At 48.8% G+C, this 27,699-nt stretch overlaps 1 protein-coding gene across 3 annotated transcripts in view; it reads right to left on the reverse strand.

The window, feature by feature from the left end:
• Positions 1 to 3,608: 3,608 nt before the first annotated feature.
• Positions 3,609 to 27,699, reverse strand: part of ARHGEF6 (Rac/Cdc42 guanine nucleotide exchange factor 6) — a 41,064-nt gene continuing 16,973 nt past the window's right edge. For all 3 annotated transcript variants that reach the window (XM_086470374.1, XM_086470372.1, XM_086470373.1), the window contains 17 exons: positions 26,686 to 26,756; positions 25,171 to 25,265; positions 23,524 to 23,619; positions 22,556 to 22,678; positions 21,133 to 21,271; positions 19,172 to 19,231; positions 16,831 to 16,977; positions 15,869 to 15,955; positions 14,807 to 14,885; positions 13,885 to 14,018; positions 13,463 to 13,588; positions 10,457 to 10,477; positions 9,557 to 9,650; positions 8,490 to 8,579; positions 7,575 to 7,674; positions 6,634 to 6,688; positions 3,609 to 5,969 (listed from right to left, as the gene is read on the reverse strand). In XM_086470374.1, the coding sequence (XP_086326500.1) occupies positions 5,829 to 5,969; positions 6,634 to 6,688; positions 7,575 to 7,674; positions 8,490 to 8,579; positions 9,557 to 9,650; positions 10,457 to 10,477; positions 13,463 to 13,588; positions 13,885 to 14,018; positions 14,807 to 14,885; positions 15,869 to 15,955; positions 16,831 to 16,977; positions 19,172 to 19,231; positions 21,133 to 21,271; positions 22,556 to 22,678; positions 23,524 to 23,619; positions 25,171 to 25,265; positions 26,686 to 26,756 (1,658 nt within the window). In that variant the 3' untranslated portion in view covers positions 3,609 to 5,828. The remainder of the gene's footprint in view (positions 5,970 to 6,633; positions 6,689 to 7,574; positions 7,675 to 8,489; positions 8,580 to 9,556; positions 9,651 to 10,456; positions 10,478 to 13,462; positions 13,589 to 13,884; positions 14,019 to 14,806; positions 14,886 to 15,868; positions 15,956 to 16,830; positions 16,978 to 19,171; positions 19,232 to 21,132; positions 21,272 to 22,555; positions 22,679 to 23,523; positions 23,620 to 25,170; positions 25,266 to 26,685; positions 26,757 to 27,699) is intronic.

Genomic DNA, 27,699 nt, shown 5'->3' on the forward strand with positions numbered 1-27,699 from the left:
CAACAGGTTTGCAACTGGAGGTTTTCAGATTTGTGCAGTCCTTAGGGTTTGTTTGGCTGGAGGCTGCAGGTCTGGTCCTAACATGGTGCCAGAGTGCCATCACTGCCAGGACACACGGGGCAGTCTTTGCACAGCTCATTGGCAGTGCTGGGTGCCTGGCATAGCCCCCTCCCAAAGTCAGTAGAGGAGAGCTCAGAGGCAGTCTGGTTTTACTATAATTTAATATGTATTTGTTGGCTGTTCTCCAAAACTGCTTAACTTCATCAGGGAAAGGACCACTTTTGTCTGACACCATGTATAAAAACCATTTATTTAACTAAAACCATCTTATATTTGCAAAAAGAGAGGGACTGCGTGCCAAGGGACTGTGCATGGCTGTAGCTGTGTTTTACAGCATATTTCAACATTAACAGTTCCCCCTTCCCAAGCGTGGGGTTTCGTCCACTGTCACCCTACAGCTAATACAATTTAATTAAGAGATAGGGTGCTTTGTATGCTTTGAACGCCTCTCACCCTTCTCAGCCCCAGGCTGGGATTTCCCAGGGTCCTGCTTGGGATCTGGGGACTGAGAGGGTAGTGGGGTGGCGCTGGGGGGTACAGTGCAGACAGCCAGTCCCAAAGCCTCTGGGGGCAGCCACACCACCCTGCTCCTTGGGGTATGTTGGGATGCCAGGGCCAGGCAGCACCAGGTGCATTTTGGCTGGAAGAGGGAGCAGGGACCCCCCTGCTTTAGGAAGGCAGAGAGGCACCAGGGCTGGAGCCTCTATCACAGCTGTGGAGCAGAGGGGTGGCGGCCAATTTAAGGGGATTTAGGACACCTGGCTGGAAGAGGAGTATTCCTGCTTGCCCTGAGGTTTTGGAGCGTGCAGGGATATCTCAGCTTTGGAGCAGAGGGATGGATGCTGCACAAGGTGGGATCTTGTGGCCTCTGCATGTGGGGTAGCAGAGGCTAGGTGGCCACTGCTGCTGGCAATGGTGTGGCTCCCACCACCTCCTGCAGTGGTGTGGGTCTGACCCCATCCCTGCTGCTGCCGAAATCCAGCCATCCATCCGTGGGCCAGGCTTGCAGAGGCAGCGCTGGCATGGCTGGAGAGCCCTAGACCTGTGGGAGCCACAGGAGAAACCAAAGGCCGTGCAAACCAGCATGGTCTGAGAAAGGGGAAAAAGCTGGCTCAGAGTGAGCAGATGGGGAGAGGAGGGGAGGGGAGAGGAGAGCTGTGAGGAGCATGTGTGTGGCCATCCTTGGGTGCCCCAAACCTTCAGAAGCCGAAACCAGCTTTGGTGGCCAGGTGCACCCACTGGAGTGTTTGGGCTGAGCTGTAATGCCTGGCCCAAATAAATCACCAAGAGGGGATCCAGGAGCCGCAAGTCGCATGGAGAAATAGATTTTTCTATTCCCCCTGCTGCCCCATAGCTGGGAGAAACAAAGAGGGGAGAAAAAATAGGCATAAAACAACTCAATAAATTCTGCAGCAAGAGCAGCAGATGCCAACTGCCACCTCCCCTGCCTGCAGGCTGCCTGCCCAGCCCCAGCCCCCTGCCCGTGCTGCTGTCTTTCCCGGGGCTTTTGTTTCTTGCCTCTGTTTCTTCGCTTGCCAAAAATAGCCCGTGGGATTCAGATGCGAGGTAGTGCGTGGGAGGGGAGGAGATGCGATTGCTACCATCCAGCTGTGGCCTTCTCCCAAGCGGCTTTGTTCTCCCCCCTGGCCCCTGCCCCGTGCTGTGGCGGGTGCAGGTTTCCTCTCCCCGTGGAAAGTTTGAAGGTCATCAATACATTGATTTTTCCTTTGACGTGGGGCCTCTCTGTCACTCCTTGGGCTGTGGATTTTACGGTTTCTGAACTGATTTTTGTTGTTCTTTCTGAGCAAAGAAGTGAATGAGAGGGTGATGGGTACGTAGCGCACATCAGCAGGACTGGCAGGGTCATCCTTGATGAGCAGCAGCAGGAGCAAGCAGCAGTCATCTGCTTGGAGAGGTGCTTCCATGGCTCAAAACACACAGACCCCTGGGAAATACTTTTTTTTAGGTTTGTATAAGAGATGAGATTTTAGGTTGGCTTGTTTTTTTTTTTTTCCTCAAAAAAGCATTGGGATACCAGTTTCCAAGCAGGGGTCTTTCCAGCTCATGCCACCAAGATCAGGGCTGCCGGGCAGCAGGAGCTGGAGGATGGCTGTCCATGTGCTGCATGTGTCCATGTGCATGGTGGCCACTTGGGTGACAAGCCTGTTCTAGCATCTCTATGCACTACTTTAGGGTCTTTTTTGTTTCCTTTTTTTATCTCCCCTTCCCAGTTAGGCACTGTATGCCTGGGTGCCAGCCTTACCTTAGCACCCTTTGCTAGGTGACAGCCCTTTCCCCTGATCAGGGCAAGGTACCCATCGGCAGGGTCTCAGTCTCTTCTAGGGGGCCAAACGTGTTGCATGCATCCCTGCATGGGAGCAAGGGAAACTTCTGCCCCCCCATTTCAGTTTGGGTTTGGGGACACTTGTGCCATGGAGCGGTGCACACTGGGGCGGCCGGCAGGAGTAGCCCACCATCAACAGGCACCTCCAGAGTATCCTCAGCTGCCGTGGTGGTTTGGGCTGTGGAGATTAAGCTGCTAGGGTTTTTCTTCTATTTTTTCATATTGGTAGTCATTTGGAGCCAAACTTTGTTGCTTGGAGGGTGCTGCTAAAGCCTGTGTTAGAGTTGGGATGTACAAAGGGGCTGTTCGGGAGCTGGCGTAAGAGAGGGGGACAAAGGGACCCTGTATTCAGCAGGAGAGCAGGATGGAGGGTCTCTGGTTAAGGCCTGGATCTGGCCTCATGGGCACCTGGGAGCAGAGGTGCTCCCTCCAAAATGAGCCTGGGAGGCACCACCTCCTTGCTCTTCTGCCCAGTGCAGGCTTTGGGGCGCTCAGGTCTGGATGTGGCCCTGCTCTGCCTCTGCAATAATTCCTCAAAGTGCCACTTGGGTTCAAGCGGGGTCCCTTGCAGACTTCCGTGTTTTTACATGATGCACCCAAGGCCAGTGTTTCTTTTTCACTTGTTCTTTTTCCCGCTCCAAGTGCTGGTCGGGGAGGGAGAGCAGGGTCCAGCCCTCCTGCCCTTGGTCTTCCTTCTTCCGCTGTGGGCTGAGAGCATGGCATCACTCTACCAAAGAGTTAAAAATACCAGCATGCAGGAGAGGTCTTGTCCAATTGGTAGACCAAAGGAAATCCTGTCACCACACCTAATTGCCAGAAAAAAACATGCATTAACTAAAACAAAACAAAACAAAACAAACTCAAACAGGCAGGAAGTCGCTTATCTACAACAGAAACCCGCTGCTGCAGCGGAGAGCAGCTAGTTCTCCATAAAGCATCCTTGTTAACTGAGTGCAAGTGGGGCTTGAGGGACGGAAATGCATCTCCTTCCCCTGGGAGCAGGTGCCCCACCTGCTCCAGGGCCAGTGGGAGCAACAGCCCAAGTGCCAGCATCACCATTCACACCACTGTCCCCACCAGCATCCAGTAAAACAGAAGGTGGATGATGCAGCCATGGCATTTTGAGCAGATCAGGGATGTCCAGAGCAAGCACTGGCCTTGCTTTTGTGGTGGAAACAAAGGAAGCAGCACTGAGAGCTAAGAAGAGATTTTTATCTTTCTTTATTTGTTGAAAATGTCAATTAAAAAACTCTTCAAAATAAAAACATGTTAGAAAAGTTGAACTTGCATAAGTAGTTACAGTAAATAAACCTACATGACAAAGATAAACTGGAAGGCAGCTGACACAACATCCATCTAATGACAGACTCACTGGAACCTATTTACAAAGCACTGTAAACAAAGTAAATATGAAAACATTGCTGTCCATCCGGCATGGCTTCTTTTCCTTTTTATTTTATTTTCTTTTCTTTTTTGGCTTCTAGCTCTTGACAAATGCTTGATCCAAAATGTCCCAGTGTGCCCTCCATCACATTACATCTTACAAACATGCATATGTACACAGCACGGGTTTCAACGAAACTGGGGGGCAGCAAGGAAACATTTCTACCCTTTCCTCAGAGTGTAAATGGCCCTTGGTTTGCTTCCTTGCCCTGGCTGCACATCGCGAGCCCAGTCCCCAGCCCGCCTTTGGGCAGGCAGCAGAAGCAGTCAAAGCCAGGGTGGCTGGGCACAGCCTCCCAGAACAGCAGCGCGAGCTGCTCAGTGTGCAGCAAAGGTCAGCATCCTGGAAAAAGATTAACCAGCACAGTAGGGCTTGACTGCTGACCAAACCGCTCAGCTGTGTGCCTGGGTGGGGATGTGGGGAGCTGCTGTCCAGCTGGGGTGCTCTGGAGATAGCAAATGTAGCCAGAGCAAAAAAGATCTCTGTTTTGTCCTAGAAACAGCTTAGCTTTAAAGAGGGTTGTTTACACTCCTCGTGATGTTTTTGAGTCTGGCTTTCCCCAGACACCATTTGCTATGTTCTGGCTAAATTTTAATTGCAAGGAGGGAGTTGTAGTTATTGCCTCTCTTATGTCCTTCATGACCAACGTAACAGTACGACTGTAATAAGCTGTAGTGTGTCTGCACACCCTGGGACCTTGCTGCCCTGTGATATATGTAAGACCTATCATTAACAGAAGGTTACTTTTATAATGCTGCTAAGGAAGGAAGGAAAACATCAGTTCTAAACTACGGTATAACATCAAATAAGATGAAGATAGCCGATACATATGCATGTTGCCTGTGTGCTGTGTTCGAGGAGCTGTGCAGGGATCTGGAAGGGTGTTGCACGTCCTTGCCCCAGGAGCATTCCAGCTCTTGTCAAAGCATATAAACATAAATATCTTCCCTATCCTAAGAGAAAGTTCCTTTTTCCTAGCCAAAAGCCCCTTTGGGGTGACGGGGGGGAGAAGTGGCCGTTGGCTACGTTCCCAGCCTTTGGGAAGGTGCGACGGAGAGCCCAACATGGGCAGAAGGGAGCAGGGAACCAGCACATTTGGCGGTTGTTTTTTGTTGTCAAGCAGTGTTTACATTTCATACAGAGAAAAGCACATCCTGCAAGGGGAAGCACAGCAAAACTATAAACTCATACGATACCTGGACACTCAATGTGAAAACAAAGCAGGGGGTAGGAGTTATAGGTCATGCATAAGAAAAGGGATGGGGGGGCAGAACAGCAGTTACCTGTTGTGCTGATCACGAGCTGTTAGGAGGCAGTACTGTGCAACATACCTTCCCATGCGCTCTGACAGGTGCTCCAGATCTGACTTCCCCAAGGAGTTCAAATGTCTTCATGTTAATTGCACATTTTAATCAGTATCAAGGCCACACGGGAACCACAGTATTGCTGGGCTCTAGTTCGCTACAGTCAACTAATGGGGAAAAAGAAGGTGGATGGGAAAGGCTTCCCCAGTTGTGATTATCTGAAAAAAGGAGCATAGTGCTTTTTGGTTTCTGCTCAATGCCGCCTCAATAATGTTTTCATTCAATAAATAGGTACCGGTGCTTTTGAAAAGAATGAAAGCATTTAAAAGTGCTTAAGCTTCCTCTAGGAAACTGCTGACAAACCCTTTGTGAGCGGCAATCGCTAGCAGAGTTTGTATTTGCTCCCAGTAGCAGGTACGATGAGGTATTAGTTGCCACAGATGAATTGTGAATCATGGACCGCTTGCTTACTGGTTTAGTTGTGATCGATTGATTCTGGTTTATTTCCTTATTGGATGGAAGAAAACCTATCTTTTTTTTCCTCTATGACTTTTTTTTTTGGTAACGAAATTCCCAAAACCAACAAAATAAGGAGCAAGGAGAGGCAAAGGATCCAGTTCCGCTTCCCAAGAAACACCTGAGGTCACACACCACTGCCAGCAGCTTCTCCCCGAATTCAGGCGATCAGGGATGACTTGCGCCCCGTGTCCTCCCTGCCACACTCATCCGTCTGCTTCAGCAGCCTTCTAACCAGCTTCTCCAAGTCCTTCCTGGATTTAAGCTCTTCCTCCAAACACTGTTTCATCCTTTTGTTCTCCTGCAAGAGGAAAAATAAAGGAATAAAGAAGCAGTTAGCGATCATGCACTTCATGCAGTGAGGTACCTCCATGCGCCTGGCTGCCTGTGCCTCAGAGGTAAGGAAGGATATTTCAGGGATATCTGACAGGTCACTGCTGGCTTGTGACGATGAACAACATGCGTTACTTGTGGTCCGATCCACTCAAGCAGACCCCTACTACCTTAAAGACCTTCATGGAAGTCCCAGTGACTCTGAGCAGGCAGAAGCATCCTCCTGGAAATCTAATTTTAGCCTGGGTTGGAGGACCCTGGTCTCCCAGGGTGGTCTCTCCCTCCTCCAGGCTTGGGGCTGGAGAGAGGAGGACATATTTCGTCTGGGTCTGCAAGAATTGGTATCCACCAGAGCTCTATAAAATGAACAGTGTCAAGTTGAAAGAGCGAGAAAAGAGTGCGAGGAAAGTTTCATGTTACCACAAAGGCCAATTACTCCTTCCCTCTTGCTGGCCTTGGTGCTGATTCAGGGAGCTAAACCAGGAGAAAACTAATGCTAATTCAGGGAGCTGCAGGATTGCAACAGCTTTGGTAAGATTTTTCCTGGGCACTGACCAGTCGAAGACCATGCCCCGGCACAGCCTGGCTGGCTTTTGCTCAACTCCTAGCACAAACAATCCTACTCAAATTACCTGCTTTAGTTCTTTGACTTCGTCTTTCAGTGCATAAACCGTGTCAACAAGGCTCCTGCAAAAAGAAATTAAAAAACCCCAAATAAAAGGAACTGGACTGCATCAAAACAAAAACAAGAAGGGAGCCTTTGTGAGCGAGGTGCTGATGGGGAAGCTGCTTCCAGCTTGTTTTGCTCTGCTGCCCATTGCAAGCATCAGGCTGCTGCTATTGCTGCTGCCCATGAGAGGACTCGAAACACAGCCCAGGAGCATTTATAGTCCACTGGTTCAAAATTCAGTGCTCTTTTCTCAAAACTCAAGAAAAATACCTCGTTCTGCTATCTTTAAATTATCAACAAAGGTCTGTGGCTTTGGCTTCCTTGTTTATGCTACTGCAATAAATAATATTGATTTTAAAACTGGAAATGCCTGAGTGTCTTTTGTAAAATGGCCTTGATTCCTTGAGGTTATGCTGCAAAAATACAAGCATGAAAGGAATGCACTGCCTGGGTTAGAAAAGGAGCAGATCAACACAGTCACCTAGATGCTAAAGCTTCGTAACAGGCTGGGAGCACTCACAGACAGGGTGCCAGGAAGGCTCCCGAGCGGTAGCAGCAGCCCAGTAGGTCAGTAGTTAAAAAGAAAAAAAAAAAGCCACTTGTTTGGTTCTGTCCTCCCTGACCCCATTAGCTACATCCGGACAAGCTCTGGGAGTCGATAAACTGGCTCTCAGGACCCGGCACACAGAATCCCAGAGGGCTACAGCCACATCAGAAGAGCTGGGAAGGCAGCTCTGTTCTTAAAAAGGGACAAAATAGCAACTGAAATGGCCCCATGGTTCTTGTTAGGACTAAGGCAGCAGTCAGTGACGCCAGCCCTGCTCCTCTGTGGAGATCATTGGTTTTTAATGTCCTTCCAAAAAGCAAGAAGGGGATCTGCAAGTGGAGAGCGGCTTCTCTTACTTTTCCTCTGTGACAGTCTGGCCATTGCTTCGTGTTTCCTCTACAATGATTTTCTCTTCCTCAGGAAGAAGGACTTGGGGGATGGAGTCTTTACGGGAGCCTGTGTACAAGAATTACTCATCAGAAAGAAAAAAAGAGAGACTTTCCCTGATGCCCAGGCCACTGCAGAGACAGCACGGCAAACACAGCCCTCGTTCTCCCTGCTCCTCTGCAAGCCTGGGGCAGGCTGGTGATGCAGGGGCTCGAGCAGCCGCCGGCTATCTGCCACAGTTAAATACAGGCTTATACATACCTCTAACCTGGAGCTAAAGAAGCAAGCAGAAAGTTTTCAAGAGTGCTCATCGCATCTAAAACTACACCATGACTTATAAATGAAAACATTCTATTAGGGTCAAGGGCTCTCAGAAGAAACATGCCCTCCCTTTCTTAAATGTACTATTATTCGATAGTTCAGTGATTTAATTTGACATCTCACCAGCAATGACAAATAGTTATATTTCCAGAGTTGAAGACGTTAGATAGATTCTGATGAAGCAGCTTGCTCTTAAACATGCAGCTGATTGAGAGATAATATTCATGCTTCCTTTCTAAAGCTATATGCAACTTGAGATTACCATCAGGTTTTCAGTGCTGACAGCCACAGGCACTGACTAGGTTTGCTTAATTCCTAACAAGTGCTGGTGAAATAGCTGTGTCTCATCTGCCCTCCTACCTGCTTCATTCTCTGTATTTAGAAGAAAAACAATGGCAACTAAACCACTAGATAGATGAACCTCCCTTATCTTGAAGATTGAACACCACACAGTTTCCTAGCATGAGTCTCGTTGCTCTATGATGCAACAATCTGGTTTTTCCCAGAGGGGTTATCAGTGTTGCAGGCAGAGCAAGAACTAAATAATCTGGTTGTGTGCCCACCTGAGCTGAGAGCTTGCTGGAAGCCTGCCCCGGTACAGTATGCCTCGATCACCTTCAGGATCTGAGCATCTTCTTCCAGCGCAGCAGTACCTGTAAAACATTGCAGACAACAGCTATCACAACCAGCAAACTGCTCTGGCTTCACCTCTCCCAGTTTTTGCTCTCAAGTCCCTTAAGCGAAGAGCATGCCGTTGCCTTGACTGACACTCTCTCTGGGACTTTGCCTAATTCCATTTTGAGGTCCTTTACATTTTCTGACTGTTGCAACATCCTGTGGCATAGAGCACCATGACTAAATGGTATGAAAACGCAGTTCTAGCTGCTCATCTCAGCAAAACTCAGGGGGTGATGCCTGACTTTGGGTGCACGCAGCACCAGGAGGTGAGCAGGCAGAACAGCTCTGCTAGGAGGGGTCTGGTACAGCCACATCAGAGCAGGACTTGGAAATGTGAAGACTTAATTTCCAGCCTTAGCTCAGTGCTGTCTTCTCAAGGGAGACAACTGACCTTCAAGCTGTACATCGCAGAAGCTCACTGCTGGGTGACCGTGGCCTTTCATGCAAAACCCCTGAGGAGTGTCCCAAGTGCACTTCAGGGAGCTGTCAGGACATCCCTCTTTGTGAGCAAACACCCCATGAAGTGAAGGGCCTTTTTTTGTTCCCTGGTCCCCCATGGAAACTGTTCCAAGACCTGCTGGCACGGCCAGGTAAAGGTTTGTCCCAACTCTCAGACACATTTTGATGACCACTGACATGCACACTTAATGCAGCTTTTAACTTTGGAAGTAGCTCCTTGGCTTTGTAACCAGAACAAGACCAGTCACAACACGTGATCTTGTGCTAGCAATCACAAGGAGGGTGGTAGCATGTCTGGCAGTCATCACTGGCAGGGGACCTCTCAGAGGCTGACAACCAGTGCACTTCCAGAAGCCTCCCATGCTCAGCAGCATGTAGGCTTGCTCACAACGTGAGCATCCTGTCGCATCCTGCACCGTAACAAAGACTGTTCTCAAAGTCCCATGGAGATAGCACACAGAAACCGCCAAAAATAAGAGAAAAATATGCTTACTTTTCCGAATAACAAACTCTTCATCAGATGGTTTTCTCTCAGTTTTCCTTTTTGGAAGAAACTTCTTCATTGTTTTCGGACTTTTGCTGGAATCCTATAGAGAAATAGACTCTTGTGTTTAACCAGAACAGCTCAAACAGCGGAGCAGCACAGCTGAATGCAGCTATCCATGTAACGCACAACACGTTAGAGAACTACAAAGCAGACAATGACAAAGTTGGGGAAGATGATGCGTTTTGCCTTTCCCATGCGCTAGTTGTGGCCCATTGCTCCCTGGAACAGGGGTGGGAATTGCACCTGTAGGCCTGGGACAGGACAGGTTCCTCTAGCAAATTCAACCCTCAGCTAAGACCCTTTAGCCCAAGAATTCAAACATTCACAGCACTTATGTCTGCTTACCAACTCTGGGGTCTTTGTTAGGAAACCCTATAATGTTGTTTATTTCCTTGACTTGGTTTGATTTCTAATACAAAACAGCTGGCAAATGACACTGCTTCTAAATGCACACAATTTGTTTGAGAGTATAAATCCCCCCCACACACATAGAGAACAAACAAACACACACAAAGTTAGTGTTTGCTGACTCCACGAGTAAGAAACACAAGCTTTTATCTCCTTCACTGAGTTACAAGTCTTGCTGATTTGGAGAGAATTAGTGTATTAGTAGGTTACATGCAATAATGATTTTAAGCAGGGGAAGAGGCATGCCAGGAAGTTTAAGTACCATAATACTAAATCCTTCTTGAGAGTTATCTCAAAATATATTTGCCAGTTGCTACTGACTCTCATGACAATTTACTGATAAAGCCAGGCAAAATTAGGGTCATGCAAGCACGAGAAGCGTGAACAGGAACAAGCATTCTTTGCCACAATAAGCCAAAGAGATGTATCTACCCTTACCTTTAAGATATAAGACATCCTCTACAATGAATATGCAAAGAAAGAAGAGATGAGTGTGAGAGACTGATGATTTTATTGACCAAGTCCATTAAATCCACAATTCTAAAACACATTTAAATGTTAGTCTTGCGATTAATGTGGCACACCCTCCATACTGGTTTTAGAGCATTGTCAACATGCAAAGGAGCACGGTGTCATGCAAAACTGAAAAAATTACATGTGAAACGCACGGTAAGTGGGCATTAATACGCTCCAAACACGTCAAAATAGACAACATGCCTCCTCGGTTAGTAGTAAGTTTCTGTAGATGTTGGTTGTCTAAAACAGTGCTTGAAAATGCAGCACCCCTTGGTGCTAGCCAACACTGCAGCCACTCGATGTGCCCAGCTCCATCCAAGCCCTGGAGAGCAGCTCGGGGCCTGGCCCCATGCTCAGCATGGGTCCTGTGGTCTTCAACCCAACCCAGCCAGGATGATGGGATGCTCTGCCCACCCCGGTGACAAACTCCCAGCATTGCATCTTCTCAAAGGAGACCTCCTCAGAGGGAACCCGCCATCCTTATTGGAGACCTGACAGTGCCAGGCACCAGCACAGCAGCACCTCCCTGCTCCACAGGTAGGACAGGGAGCTCCCTGCACACCCCGCGGAGGGTCCCATCCCTAGGACGCTCGACACAGGGAGCTGTGCGGCTCTCCTGCAGGCCTGCCCAGCAAAGTCCTGAATCCTTGTTATTTATAAACCCTTCACCTAATGCAAAGCAAGCCACATAAAAAAAAGAAAAAAAAAAGGAAAAAAAGAAATAATCTGTAAATCTTTTTCACTTCGCTAACCTGAATCCGGACACAGCGCTTTATGCACAGCACCTGCTCTGTCATTTCAAATGATTACTGGAAACGGAACAGGAAAAATGACCCAATTTCAATGGAAATAACAAGAGTGCTATGCGGTATGCAAGCAGGTTCTGGGGTTTCCTGAGCATAGCTAGGTACGAGGAAATGTACAAGACTGTGCCATCCCGTCCTACACTACTAGGAGCCAATTAAAGTAACACTGGATGTCTGAAAATCTCTAATCTTTTAATCAAACTCCCCCACTCCCCTCCCTGCAAATAACCTTTGAAATTTGTATTCCTTCATTATATCTTCATTATAAGAAGGTGACTTGCACTGAGCTGTTAGCACAGTTTATTTCGTGCCCTACTTCGAATTAAAAAAAAAAAAAAAGAAAATAATACAGGGAAATAGGAGTTCTGCTCAGTGATTAAGCACCCCAGAGAGGAGGATGAGGCAGATGCAGATCTGCTTGGGCCAACAACTGAACTTATTTCACATTTGTCATTGCAAGCTCGTGTCCATGAGTCCCTCCCCTGAGAGGGGAGCTGCCCCGCAGGCTCAGCCTGGACTGACTGGGTACCAGACTGTGCCTGTCCACCTCTGCTCCAGCTCTGGTAGACCTGTTGGCCTTTGGGTTTCCACCAACATGGCCAGCACAGACTGTTCCCATTGCAAATCACATTTTTGGTCCTTTGGCACCCTGCATGCTACCACCCAGCCTGCGGCAGCATCCTACCCCTTGGTGCTCCCTGCCTGCTCGGCCTCTGTGGCAAAAATCTCTCACCTGGTTTCTTTCAACACAGAGAATTTAAATCCTGCTATGTGTGGTAGGGGACAACTGAGAAACTGCAAAGGACCGTGGTATTAATGATATCACTCAATCTGTGGTTTTGGCCTACCTTATAAATAAATACCAGCCTTGCACTTTCACCCAGAAAAATTTCTCCTCTACTTCAAGCCTCTTCCTGTATTTTAATTCACCATGCAAGTAAGAAACGGTTTAGTCTACGTTAGGGATTTGGAGCATGCAAAGATGAAGGGCTGTTTCCAGTCTGCTTGGCTGGTTTTGAACAATTTAATTCCCAAACTGAAATGCGCTGCAAATTTTAAGAAATAAATGTAACAAAATGCCATGAGGCTATCTAAAATCTCTGCCTGGAGCAGTGGACCCAAAGCCCCCTGGGCTGCCGGGCTCTCCATCCCTGCGTGCTGGGGAGGTTGAGGGGGTCCAAGCCCTCCTACCCATCCCCATCGCTGCTGGGAGCCCCGACAGTGACACTCCCAGGGCTGCTGTACCAAGAAAGGTAGCTGACTCAGAACCGGAGTGCTCATTCTGTAAGGGGAATGTTACCCAAGTTACTGGTGAGTAATCCCAAAAGTTTAATGTGAGGTAGGGAAGGAGAGCACTGCAGTTGTAGTGTGGGGTGAGAATCGGAGCTAGGTTTTATTTTGGGTTTCCCCACGCCACCTCCTACCTCCCAGGCTTGGGGTTTCTGCGGGGTAAGCAATCCCTCGGGCTGCTGCCTCCCAGCAGAGTATGGGTGTGTAAAACACTTGGGTGGGCAGCAAAGGAGGGTCGAGCCCCATGGGTGCTGCAGGGAGCCCTGCTCCAGCCACCAAAACACAGGGTAGAAGACACAAGAAGTATCAAGAGGCCTTTTTCCTCTTCCTCTTGGTGCAGCGTCGCTGCTCGATCCTGCAGCACCGGCCTGGGCAATGCTGAGCCACTGCTATGGCTGGAGCTGGGACATGTCCCGGCAAGGAGTCAAGCTCCCACCCACATCTCAGACCAACGCAGGAGGAGGAGGGGAGGCAGTTCCACCACAGCACTGCTGAAGGAGAGTGCTTGGTGGGACACACAAGGCTGTGGGACACCCCACTACAGGACCGGTGACATCCAGCAGCCGAGGGCTGGCTACAGCAGCCGGTAGCAAAGATCGAGCCTGCAAACACACGTGCTTGTGCTTCACTTGCAGCACAAAACCAGCTGCAGCAACAAGCACCCATTGCACATCTGCAGGACCACGGCAAAACTTGGTCTCTCAACATCCCCCTTAACTAAAGGGCAGTAAACGCAAGCTTCTGTGCCCTCACTATGGGATAAGAATCCTGGACACAAGCACCAGGGATTGCCATGAAACCACAGTCTTCTGCAGGCACGTGGGATGATTACCTCTTTGTAACTCAGCGCTGCCGATGGTCTGAGTGGAGGAGCAGGACGGAGGCAGCTCAAGCTCCAGGGCTTGAGGATTTTGGGGGGTTCCAGAGGCCCACGGATCTGTCCAGCTGAACTAAATGTCTGAGAAAATAGATACGAAGCAAATGAAGACTGTTAGCCACCAAAAAGTGTAGAGAAGCAGAGGAGGACACACAAGAGTCCAGTGTGAACTCCTTCGAGACATCTAGGTTGCAACAAAAATAGGGCAGGATACATGTAAAATGGTACAAGCATGATGTGGTTACAAACAAAACTGCAGGATGTGTCTTACAGCCGTACACATTAGCTCAGTATCAAGATGTGTTGCCGAAAGAGAGAGATCAGGTAGCTCTGAGGGACCCTAGGCAGCAGAGAGACTGGGGAGGCAAGATGCTTACCGAATGAGCACTCCAGGACTGTGTTTTGGATACAGTGTTGCACATCCCTTTGGTCAGCCTTTGCAAGTGGTCGAGCCAATCGTGCAAGTCCTGGCTGGTGCTGCAGGACACAGTGATCCGCTCCGTCATGTTCCCTGCAGCAGAGGGTTAAATAACCATCTTTAGCAAGTGGTAGAGACCAAGGAGGAAACACAGGGTGAGCTCAACTCAGCACAGCAGCAAGCAGCAAAGTCCCATGGCTGCAAAAAGGCCAGGGCAAAGATGCTACTGCCCATCGAGCTCTGGGCACTCAGTGCCAGCCAGTGTGGGAGCAGCACAGAAAAGCTAAGGGAACTGGCGAGATGAATGTGTGAGGAATTATTCAATGTTAAAAGTAAGCAAATGCAACATGTTAATGATTAACAGGACCCTGACACCAAATAACACCAGCACAAATAGCTGCACTGCAGCCAAGGCGCTGAGCATGAAATGAGTGTGTATAGCTACAAGTAATGAGATAATCTGAAGAGGAAAACTCGGAGGAACATTAGGAAAGCAACCCGATGACCAGAGCTGTTAATCTGTCAATAAACAAGGTGCTCACAGCTGCAGGGGATGGACCCCAATGCAGATGGGGCAGGCATGCATGGCACAGAGCAGTGCTACTGGGGCCACAACCATCCTTGTCAGGAGATTTGTCCCATACAAAACACTACGGTCTCCAAAAGCTGCCCAGCACCAGTGACAGAGCTCAAAGGCACTGGGAGGAGGTTGCCTCAACCAGGAGGGGGATGCTCAGGAACTCAGACGACGCATGGTAAAAGAGCAATAAGAAAAGCGTGGTGTGGCGCAGTGGTTAGGGGGAGGAGGAGGAGGACCAGTATCTCCAGTGGCAGCTGCTGTTTGGACTGGGAGGATGGCCCCAGGCAAAAGCCCCACTGACCTGCAATTTCAAACATGTGCTCGTTCCCTTCAGCATCTTCCAGCTTTGTCAGTGTCATTCCTGTCAAAGGCAGCTTTCCCTAGGAGAATTGAGGAGGAGTCAGTGTCTGCATCTGCTTCTCAGCGGGCATCGTTCTGCTTGTTTCTGACGATTCCTTTCTCTCTGGCAATCGCCATTAAAAACTAATTTGTGAAGGCTTCAGACTGCAGGAAGAGTCTCCTTTAACGTATGGATCTAGATTTCCCTGCACAACTAGGTCAAACCCCCGAGAAGAGGCTCCCATGACAACTGAGTCATCCTTGGCTCATCTGCCACCCTTTCCCTTTACTAGGTGCAAACCCTTTTCACAACCAAGTCAGATGGATCAACTTCTTCGTTTTTTCTGAAAGCCTTCCCTGTCCTCTGTTTTGCATGCTGAACTGCCTGCTCACCTTACTGGTGGGTAAAATCAAAAAAGCCAGCCAAATCTTCCCCAAATCTTCTCCATCTCCCTTGTGTATGAGAAATGACACATCAACACAAGAGCATCCCTTTTCTAGAGGGTACTGATGGTTTCAGGCAACTGGAGAAAAGCCAAGTTCCCAATAGCATGATTGCAGCCATTCAAATGGTAAAACACAAGAAATGCAGAATTTTGGGGTGCCTCATGGAGTGGAAATCTTGGTCTTTTTACAGTGGGATTTACGGTAGTGAGATTTTTTCGAGAGATCACACAACACAGCTGTCTGGCTGGTTGTGCGGGGCAAAACCCCACAGCTAGGTCAGGACAGCTTACACACACACACAACATTCTTGAGAACGGCATGTAGGACAACATCCTGAGAGGGTTTTTTAATCTCATTTCACAGCACTCACACTTACCAAATGCTGTTTAACCAGGTGGCAGGACAAAGGCACCGAGTGTCCTGGCATGCATGGTAAAACCAAGCCCTGGTTCCCAGCCTAGGGCATTTACATCACAACAGAGAAGTTTAAGGAAGCAGAGGATTTGAACTTGATAACAGCTATCTGATTTCCTTTTTCACACCTAACGCCTTGCAACTTCAGATTAAGCATGCCTACCTGATAGATGAACCCACTCATCCGTGGGCTTGCAGACAGCATCAGCAAAACGTTTGAAAACAACAAGAAGTATCGCTCTTCCTTCTCCTGCGGGGATAAGAATTTAGGTTAGTCCAGTTCGCAATGCATCACAAGCACTTTCCTCCAGCAGACTGAACCTGTTGCAGCTGGAATCACAGCCTGTGAGAGATTGCACCAAACCAATTATGTTGGCTTTTTTTATTACAGCATCTCATTTCTGTACTAGTCTTTCCTGCATACATTTTTGTCTGCAACCTGCTAATCCTCTTCCAATCATTTCAGAGTGGCTCAGAAGACTAAAACCTTATGGACCCCAGCATTTCACATCCCAAACAAGACTCTGGGACTAGACTCTACAGGACTTTCTTTCCAGGTCTTCCCTTCCCAGGGAAAAGTTGCTACAGCAAGCAAGCAATTCAGTGACAACAGCCACTTTCCCACACCTAACATGCAGCACGCATGGTTTTTACACCATTGGTGAAAGTCTGTGGCAAGCACTGCTGTGATGCTTTAGCACCAGTAGCACAGGAATTCCTCCAGTTATTTCCAAGGCATGGTCAGCTCTGGAGTGGGACATCACAGCAGCCGCTGGGACGTGGCAAAATGGTTATGCTAATGCACACTTTCAAGTCACTCTCATTTCTCAGAGTAAGTCACAGGGCAGGAAGAGGGAAATTAACGTGCTATACAACACTGAGATACTTCTTTTGCTTGAAAAGCGTGTCACCAAAGGCCTGAAGCTAAGCCTCCAGGGTGCCTGACTCCAAAGACATGCACAGTCCCATTGCACAGCTCTTCTCTAGATAAAATTATTTATCAGCATTATTTGTCAGCACTTTGCTGGCCTGGAGTGGGAGTAGCTGCCACCTTGCACTGTTGATCCTGCGAGCGAGGGGGTATTTGGACACAATCTCTTTAGCCAGGAGAAGGACTGCACTTACCTCACTTCCCCCACACTGTACCATAACCTGAGACATGTAGATGATGTTTCCCATTGTTTTTATGTCCTCTCCTTCCCAACGCTGGATGGATTCAGAAAGGATCTGCAGTTCGAGTTGTTTCCTCTTCCGCAGCTCCTGGCATTGTGACTGGGAATCACAGCGGGGCACTTCATTAGCTGGAGGGCAGGCTCAAACCCAAACCATCCCAACAAAGATGATTTCACCAGCAATGCTCCTACAGCCACGCGGGCTCAGGGCTGGTCATGTCAAGGGATCAGGAAAACCTGCTTTGGCTCTATTACAGAAAGTTGGGTAAAAATAATCACACCCTAGCGATTTATGAAGTAATGAATACATCAAAATGTCAAAGAAATTGCTAACTGCACTGCGCAAACTTTTCTTTCCAAACCAGTCCTACCTCTGTGAGCACAAGGTCACATTTTCCAAACCAAGCCATCCACAGAGTTAAACGTCTCTCATTTTGCTGCTGCTTAGAGAGATTTTGCCCATTTTGCCCAACAGTAGTAAGAGTTATACTTGCAGCAATGCAAAGCCCCCACAAATCAGAGACGGGTAGATATTTTCTAACCAAAATTTGCAAACCCAAAAGCAAGACTTAGCGCAATATTTCAGCGGTGCAGTAGAGTAGCACAAAAAGCAGCTTTCAAAGGTGCTGTAATTGAAAAGACTGCACCGATGCTCAACAGCTGGGGTCTGGTAGAGCCCCACAGAGCAAGGAGTCCTTCAGCAGCTTTCAGCAAGCAGGGAACAACACTGACTGAACAAACACAGCCCCGCAAATCCAAGCAAAACTTGCTTTAACTGACGCCCTCTGCCAACTGGGAAAATTGCTGCAAAGCCAAACCCAGGCTCAGTTTTCACCAGCTGCTTGGTTTTTTCCAAACCCCAGTTTCTGACAGAGATTTCCCTCCTTTCCAGCTCAGTTTCATACAAACTCTTTGACTATCCAGATCGTCAAACAGAGAGGCTGCATTGGGTCTAGTCTGAAAACACACAAATGTGAACCAAACCGCAGGGTCTTCCTCTGGTTTTGCAAGTGTTGTGTGCTTTGATGGCTCCCCAAGTGTCCAAATCCAATGTTCCCAGGATGCAAATCCATGTAAAATCCACTGCAAACCACCATAGTCTGTGCAGAGGCACCACTGCAAATCACAGTGGCTCCACAGTGCCTCCCTGCCTTTGCTCCGGAGCCTCCCTGGTCCTACACCATGGGACCATGCATCCATTGGAAGGGGCATCTCTGCCTGCCTAACCTCGTATCTGCACTGAACCTATTTAGTTGCATCATAATCACGTTAAATTACTCAGCACCCAAGTACACATTTAAAGTAAAACCATCCATCACCAAGCATTCCTGAAGATTAATGACACCTTGTAATTTAAGTGAATTATTCCCCTATTATCTACTAGCATAAATGGAAACGGAGCTGAGTTTCTAAGTAAATGTAACATGATCACCCTTTCCTGTTTTCTATGAACTTTCTCCTCCTCATCTTTTATCTGCACTGCTAAGCACCGAAAACTTGCATCTGCTGTGCTAAGGAAGGAAGTTGGACCACATCTGGAGTGGTTATAGTGAAAGGTATTCAGTGGCTACAAGCGAGAAAGACTACAGCTTTTTTAATAACTGAGAAAAGCTTTGCTGGGTAAAACCTTTGTGCATGTGGATGGCTTTTCCCCCTCTTTTTCATCTCAATGCAGCAGGACTTTGAGGGGTGTATGTAACACAGCTCACAGAAATAGGTTTGTTACCTCTGACTCATCCCTTTGCTGCCACTTGCTCTGTTCCCAGCCAATGGCCGTGGCACCCGGAACCGCAAATTATCTGCAATATGCTCAAAGCCTCCCAATGCCCATGGAGCAAACCTCAACAAAACCAAGAGCCACTCAATGGGCTCAGAGGGGACCTTCCTGCTGGCACCAGCAGTTGAGTCAGATGCCCGTGTTAACCTTCCGCAGCTCGTCTCAATGAGCAAGGGGCGGTCTAGTTTCAGGTGGCAAATGATTAGGGTATGGAGGCAAAAGGAGATGAAAGGGACCCCACTGCCACCACTACCCACATGTGGCTTTTCTACAGTGGAGGAGAAAGTTGAAGACCCATCTCTGCGGCTGGGACCACGGAGCCAGCGCGCAATTGCTGAAACATGCAGACAGAGGGGCATCTCTAGGCTTGAAACTTGAAATTAAGATTCTTTATAACCCATCTTTTCCACTCCAAAAGACCTTTTTTTCTAATGAGGAGACAAATGTCAGATTTGACTCATTCTTCATGAAACACAGCCCTGAAATGGAGCGCTCTATTTTAAGAATTGCCACCTACCACAAGGGACTTGAAGGATGTGACGGCTTTCAAAACCTCTTCATGATCTGCATGCGCCTCCTAGTGAAGGGAGAGAAAAATCCCTCAGCCACCAGCAGCAGCAGCAGCCACCCTATGCAGCACCCACCGCCCCAGTGCACCCAGGGCTGCAGAGCTCGCAGGGTGCTGAGGGATGCGGGGCCGAGGGTGCAGGCAGCATGGGCTGCAGGGGGGGCCAAAGTCCCCCAGGTACCTTCCTCATGTGACACGGTTTAAAGCAGCTATGCAACACATTGATACCAATTTAGTGAGTGTAAACTGGCCAGAGCAAAAGCAGACATGATTTTACTTGAACAACTTGGCTTGGAAAGAAAATCAATCAAAACAGGCAGAGGTGCAGGGTGGATTCCTAGTTTCACCTTCAGGAAGGAAATTTCCATTGGCATGCATGGTATTCCAGCCATTGCCCCATTAAGGGTGCCATTTCCACGAGCATCAATAGGAGCTCCATCTCCAGGTTTAAGGGAGGGCACATCTGAGCAGAGAGCTCTTGGGCCAGGGAGGGGAAAGCAGGATGCTGCCCCTTATCTCTGACTGCAGGTGCATGCTAGTATTCTCCTACCACCTTCTCCTGGATCTAGGGCCCTATATCATAAGCTCTTTACCATCCAGTCCTCATGCCAAGCAAATCCTAAGGCGTCTAGGTTTTGATGGAGCTGTCCCCGTGGCTGTCAGAGGCTGCCTGGGATCGCTCACCTCTGAATCTGGGATGAGGGCTTCGAACATACCTGCCTCATCTCCAGCTGCGTAGCAGTGCAGGGAATGTTATGGTATGTCATATATCCACACCGCATACATCTATATTGCATATATCCATGCTCTTCCCACGGCATCGCAGCTTAAACCTCAACCCTACTGATTCATGCAACAAAACCCCCACACTCAGCTTAGAAACTAAGAGAAATAGGTGATGTGTGTGTCCCCAAATCCACTGCTGACCCCCACGCAGCATCCCGCAAAGAGCATGCTGTCTCTGTAAGGGCATGGTGACTGCAGCCAAGCTCAGCTCAGTCCCTGCAGCTCAGCTAAGCCAGGTGAGGGCAGGACAGGTCAGATCTGTAGTATGCCTACAGTGCAGGCTCTTATGCCCTCAACTATGCAGAAAAAACCCTGGCTCAAGCACAGAGGTTTTAATCCTCTGTCTGGGATGTGGGTTTGAATGATCATGGCTAAGTGTGTTGAGATATTAACTGGTAATTAATACTGGAAGAGGGAAAAGCAAACCGGGTTAAAAACAGACTGTTACTTCTGTTTTCTTCATCTCCTTGTACCACCCCTGAGGTTTGCATCCCCGCAGCTGGAGTGCAGCAGCAGACCAGTGGCAGAGCTCCAGCGGCAGATCTCTACAGTCCCCGCAGGGAGAAATATCCCAAAGCAGATCTGCCACTCACCGATGAAGTCTCTGTCCCCCTTCACTGCTCTCCCTGCTCCCAGGCACTCACTCCTCCACTCCCATGTCTGCACCAGCTGCCAGACCCATGTCTGTCCCTGCGGCTCTGCCTCCACGCAGGAGCACAAGCCTCGGGCAAGGGGTAGGGATGTGCCTCCGAGCTGCAGGAGCAAGCAGCAAGGGATAGGAATCTTACAAAATGGTAATAAAAACACTGATTTATTATCCGCTGTGCAAATAAATACCAGCTGTAGCCTGACCCTGAACTCTGCTTTTACTTGGGCTGGAAATGGCCCATCTTTGAGGAAGGGCTGGGGTGAAGAGCTGGCAATGCTTCCCACAATGTCCCCCAGACTCCTCCACTGTTTTCCCACTTTTAATCTCAAAGTTGGACAACCCCACAGAGGTGGGACACCTCCTTGGAGGGGTGGTAAGTACTTTTAGCAATGTGGTAATCAAATACCAATGGGCAGAGGTGCCTCTTGCAGCATCAAGAGGCACAGCCTGCCCAGCATCCCCACATCCCACCTACCTCCATGTGCCGCTCCAACTCCTGCAGCAGTGTCACATATTTATCCAGCCTCAGGAAGGGTTTGCTGAGGCTCGTGGTTAAGATGAGAATGCCTGGGTTGGCTGCACCCTGGCTCTCCATGAACTTCTCCAGCTCATCACTATAAATAGAGACAACAACAACAAGAAGGAGGGCTGAGGACTGTGTTTTGCTGCCTCCCACACTCTCCTGATGGCCGGGGCTTTGCTCCGAGCTGCGCCTTTTTAAAGGCAGCCCAGCCTCCCCTCTGAGCACCCCCTGCCACAACCCTGGCAGGGCACGCAGGGAGCTGTGAGCTTCCAGCCAAGCAAGACCCTTCTCCCCAGGGACACAGGGCAGGATGCTGCATGGTGGTGGGTGTTGGTGTGCACAACCTCTGAGGTACATTGGTGCCGGCAGCTGGTCCCCCCGCACAGTGAGGTGGCACAGGGCCAGGTGTCTGGAGGACAGTGTGGGCTGCAGAGGCTGGTGCTGTGCTGGAAGATGCTGCAGCAATGCTCTGGGACCCTGCTGGGAGCCGTGACGCAGGTGCTAGCGCATACATCACTCTGGAAAACATGGCTTGTGTGTGTCAGCACATTTGCCAAAGCTGACTCTTTGGTTCATTTCAGAAAAGGGGTCAGACTGAGGAACTACATGAATGAGTCATTTACATGAGCAAGGCTTTTTGTTAGGCTGAATTAAAGCTGGATTTCATCAGGTAAGCAAATATATTGTGAGTTCCCATTACAGACTGGGAAGACTTCAACAGTATGGCCAGGGTCCTGGCTTTCTCATCACTGCAGGGAGGACAGCTAAACTGCATCAGGATGACACAGCTGTAGCCTTTTGGCTTGCGATGGTCGTTAGCATGACATTACACAAATTCAAGTGTCTACGCAAGTGGGACATGATGTTATTACTGCAATCTATCAATGACCCTGCAAATCAACCACTTGGTTGAACAGCAGCTTAATTAATAAATTGTGTAACTCCAGGTGACTTGATGACCATGCAATGAAGTGCCCCACACCACAGGGCTATGGGGAGCGTACTCCCACCTGCACGTGTGTGAGCAGTGGGTCTGCAATGGCATCTGGGTCCTTTAGCAAGAGACAACCATAGGAGATGCTACTGCAGGGGCTGAGGTTGCCTCTGTTGTACCCAAGGTAAGAGTCCTGTATGTGCAGACAGGACCTGTGAGAACAGCTCTGAATGCAAGCAGTGTGAGTTGTCTCCACACTGGAGTTGAGAGGCTGTGCTGAAGAGCCCAAAGCCCCAGCAGTTTTCCCAGCAGCAGGATCCCATGTTATCCCCTTGCTCTATTGTTAAAATACAGGTCAAAAAGCCAGGACAGGCCAAGTATTAATAATAAAAGTAACTTTTTAAAGGAGGGATTTCAGTCTGAATCTCCTCCATCACTCACCTGTGTTGCGTGAGGACGTTGACTGCTGACGGGTGGTTAGCACAGTACGTCAGGTACAGGGAGCGGAACTGGGGCATCAGGTTCATGAAACAGCCTCCCACGCGCTGCTGGTTCTCAGGGAGCCTACGGACACCAACACACCAGCCACAACATTAAGCCTCTTGATCTCCGGTATCTGCCCAGGAACCACCTGCTGCACGGGGACATTTCCAGGTCACCACTTAACTGTGGCACCAAGCAAAATACCCATGCCTGCCACTTGGGAAGGAGGAAGCAGGAGGTCCTCAGATGGGTCTAGATTTATGTGGTGCAGACAGTGAGTATCACAACCTGTTATCAGCCTGGGACAAGGTGTGACACAGCCTGTGCCGTCCCACCAGCAGAGCTGCAGCTGGGATGCTGTAGCCCACTGCCCCTGATGAGGATGTGCTCGAAAGAACTGAGTGCAATGCAGGGGTGGTCCCACTGTCTGGGCTGTCCATGAATATGAGAGAGGAGATGGAGAAAGAGAAGCCACAGCCTGAATGTATTTCCAATATTCAGTGTTTTCCCCATCTCTTTTCAGGCCTCCAAAGAAGAGGCTGGGCTAAGGATGAACATGTCTGCCAGCCTCCCTGCAGGAAATTATCACTTCTAATAATTTGCTCTTTGCTTTCTGGCAATACCCATCTTCATGCCTGCCAGATCTCCTACCCTGCATGCACCTGCATCTTTGGTCTAGGTACGCTTTCATGTCAGGTCTAGTGACACTCTCATTCAGCAGTTGCCTTAACAGTAGAAATGTCAGTTTCTTCTACCTTCCCTCCTGCCAAAGCACTACCTGCTGCCTTTCTTCAATCCTGTTATTTTCTTCTGTATTTAACAAGCCTAAGACAGCAGCCAGGAGGAACATTAATGAACATGTCTTTCTATTATTTTTAGCTGCAGTTTAATAGCTTAACAACCTCAGTGCTACGGCATGAGCTTACTTTGCAACTTCTTCCAAGGCTTGGTTCAGTGTTTGCTGAAATGCAGAGATTTCTTCCACATTTCCCAGCAATGACGCAATGTCCACGGCGCTGAGCCTAAGAGAGTCAAATTGCCAATTATCATCAAAGAGATGTTGCTCTTAGGAGCACCCCCATGGTATTTGTAAGTGGTCCTTCCAAAAAGACCCAAGAATTTCTCCTTCCCCAGATACACCATCAAACATGGGAAAACACAAAATCCATGATCTGCAAGCTACAGACCACAGTCCCCGGAGAAGATGTCTGCTGTCAGGGATTATCTTAATTGGATTTTAATCACACTAATCTTCTCAGATGTTTAGCTGTCTAACAGACACAGACAGACGGGATTTCAGCCAGGGGTGGGGAGAGAGGTGTGTGCACAGACACAGAGAGAGCTTTGTCTTCAGGGATTCATGCTGTGGGTTTCCCTACGAGATGAGGGTCCTACAGAGCAGTCTCTCAGGTTGGGGTTGCTTTGTTCCTTGAGCAAGGTTGGATTTTTCCTAGCCAAAGCTAACGTGCCTGCTTCGGTCACCCTCAGAGCCATCCTCAGTCACCCTCATACCACCCTCATTTAAGCCATTTGCCACCCACAAGGCTGAGAGCACAAGAAATTTTCACAGCTGAATATATCCCACACGAAGATTTGGGGAAATTAGGAGAAATTTAAATACAAAGGCCTTAAGACACCACTCTCCCATCTCTCCGGGCTGGATGATGTCTAAACATGTGCCCTCCACCCATGATGCCCTGAGGCTGCCTGGTTCTCCTGCAGCATGCTCAGCCGGAGGGACCCTGGCCCCAAAGGCAGTGGCATGGACAGAGTCACCGAGATGGCACTCTTTGGAAGAAATGACTGTAAAGCTGAAGCAATAAGCAGGAGATGAAGTTAACTGCACCGGGTCTTTTATGCAGGGTGAAATCTGCTGATAAGTCACCAGCGCACTGCCTGTCGTTGCCTAGGTAAGGAAAGGATGATGTCTACTGCCTCTCCACCAGAGTGGCCAGCACAGACAGAGAACACATTGGCTTATTTCCACAGGTAAGCCCTGACAAAGTCCCCCACTTGCCCCAGCGCTGCTCAGGCCATAAGCGATGGCAGCATGCTCTTCTCGAGCTTGGATGTACTTAATGCCAATGGATGCGCAGACAGGGAGACAGGGGAGTCATTTCTTGCTCAGCAGCAGTTTAGATTTAGCAAGAGGCAATCTAACCCCACAGAATACGTGTCGTTGTGCGTGAAATGAAGAGATGACTAGGAGATGCCACTTGGGGCTGAGAAGTCACAACAAGGCAAATTACATGGGGAAGAAGCCATGCAAGGCATAGTGCCAGCAAACATGCATGCTGGGAGAGCCACATAAGAGCTTGCACATGGGTTGTAACAGCCAGCCCTCTACCACATGGAAATGCCCATCTCTAACACGGCCCAATGCCTGCACGATCACTGAGGAACGGGAAAGAGCAGAAACCTGTACAACATAGGCTTTTTTTCTGGTTCACAGAGAAGCTGTGAGGCTTTACAAGAAGAGCAGTGAAAGTCCCTAAACATTCAAAAGCAGGAAAGTAAGGAACTATGGTTGATTTCACAGGGTTCTGTCCACCTCAGATGCCCTTATATCTTACTTATCATAAGACTGGAGGGGTCTTAAGTAAGTTCCCAGAAGTGACTGTAGTTCCTTCGCATAATCTCGTTCTGTTTCCAGAATATTTTGCAACACCTAGGGTGAGAGACAGAGCACTGAGTAGATCTTTGTACTAGCGACCAGTCAAAGGAACATGACATCAGCTTCCAAGTGTGGAAAAGCATGGAAGCGTATTTTAAGTCCACAAATTACATTTGTTAATGCAGAACCCAGAACGATCAGGAAAGCCCTGGGGGGTCCAATTTGGGGATTTTACTTTGCAAATGAGGGGGAGGCCTGGAAAGCAGGTGTTAAGGTCTGCTCCTTCTTCTCTGGCAAAGCATGAAGACAATGTCAGTTCAGACCTGAGTTTAGTATTTGACCCCCGAGAGGCTCATGCCTAACCCTGCATGCGTAACTGGCTGCCAAGGTATGCAAACAAATGATTTGTGCATGCATCCTGGGAGCACTGTTTGCACGAAGGCAGGCAATAATTTGATGCAACAGTGGCCAGACCAAGGACGGCTCTTGCAGCAGCTCAAGCCAGCTCACTTGCCACTTCAAGGATGTGCTGTGTTGGGTTTGGTCCTGCTAATCCATCTCAGCAGCCAATTCGTCTCCGGCAGCAGGGTAGGCAAACCCACTGCCTGCACGCTCCCAGTTAGCACTCAAGTTTCTCAGTCTGAATGAGCTTTGGAGAGAGTGGAGCTGGTTCCCAGCTCTCTGGACATACTATTTCTGCTTTGCTTTGCTTGAAATATATTTAGACGTGCTGATGAGCACGTTTCACCTCTGGCACCAAGAGCCAGGGATGTTCACATGCAGGCGTTTTCACTCTTTTACACCACAGGGTTCGCTCTAGCCTGGACACAGCACGAAGGTACCTGCCCCCCTTTGCCAGACCTCGCCACTCCAGTAGCAAGACAGTAGAGGAGGTGATGTTTCTTCACCCCTTCTGCAGCCACAGCTCATAGCCTGGAAGGCTGACCTGTGCGAAAGCCAAGCCCAGTTAACACGCCAGGCTGTGAGCTGCGGTGGCTGCCCCTTTTCCCAGGGCTGCAGCTTCTGGCAGAGGCACAGGGTAGGCAGCTTGGGCTGTAACATCTCCAGCCAAACCCAAGAAAGTGATCACGGATGAGAGCCCTAATTTGGCTTGCTTCACACCATGATATTATCTCCCCGTCTTCATCAACAGGAGATAGCCTGAAGTCAATGGCAAGGACTGGACCAGAGACATCGTGCCTTATTTCCCCAAAATTGATCTCAAAACTGCCACCTCTGCTTATTAGCTCAGTCGCCTACTTTGAGACTCTCTTTCTGACATATTGCAGCAACTTCCATTTGTGGTTTATTGTCTCGACAGCCCCGAATCAAGGAAATAGCAACAGCTGCATTTAAACACAGTCATATCCCAAATTTTGCAAATTGCTTCAATGATTTCTAAAGGAAAGAGCCAGTTGAGAAGATTAATAATATGCTACTTATTAAAATGTATGATCAGCACTTTAAAACTTACCACAGGGTAATAATTCTTTGTCAGCTGAGTGCTTTCAAGTCCTTTTAATGCTTTGGGAGAGAGTGGTTTATCTGTACAAAAAAATACATCAATAAATTACAGTGCACAGCTCTGATTATTCCAGCAGGCAAAGCTATTGCCGCATCATGTCCAGCAAACAAAACTCCATCCCTGCAAACACAAAATTTCAATTGCAGGTTTGTTTACCTGCTTCAGAAAAACTAGGAGCAAACCGAAGGCATGCATGACTCTGAAGGCAGCCAAGCGAGTCGCACCAGAAGCACTGCACAGCCTCTGCCAACTAACTTACAGGTTTGCGCTGAGATCCCTGGCAACAGCCCAGTGTCTGGCACTGTTTGGAGCTACAGTGTGGCTTCACTCGGCCCACAAAATTTGGGTTTTAAAACTGGGTGTCTATCAGAAATGCTGGATACAGTGATTTGTTCCAGGTGATTCACAAGGCACTTGAAGCCAACACCAATATGCTGAACTCCGACCCCTGCAGTCATTTGTGATGCAAAATCCTTCTCTGAATGAAGGTAGATTTGAATAAAAAGCTCACACAAACCTGAAAGTCAATTCTCATCTTCTTCTGCATTTGCTAAATCCCCGCGGATGCCTCCAGCACGGTACAGAGATGCACACAAACACATGCACAAGTCCCTGCTCCATTTTCCTTCCCTAAAGAAGCCCATTCCCTTCCAGCAGCACAGCTTTGCCAGCTCTCCTGGCACTGCAGCAGCACCATTACCCCTCTGGACTGGGACAGGTCAGCAGCTCAAGGGTGCGCCACTGGCCCTGGCCATGCTGCACACCTCATACTGAAATGCTTCTGTGCTGTGTAGAGCAGCCAGTCTCTCCTTTCTCCTGGTAATCACTCACAGAAGGCAATTACTTTCACACTGATAGCAGGGGAGAAGCTTGAAATTGATAAATTTAGCCCCTGGAAACCGCAGCTTGATGTATTGTCTAATTATTGCCCTTGTAGAGTTTCCTGTCACTTCCAGCCGAGAG

Source organism: Leptosomus discolor, chromosome 9 (genome assembly GCF_034619465.1).
Source record: "Leptosomus discolor isolate bLepDis1 chromosome 9, bLepDis1.hap2, whole genome shotgun sequence".
Taxonomy (NCBI): domain Eukaryota; kingdom Metazoa; phylum Chordata; class Aves; order Leptosomiformes; family Leptosomidae; genus Leptosomus; species Leptosomus discolor.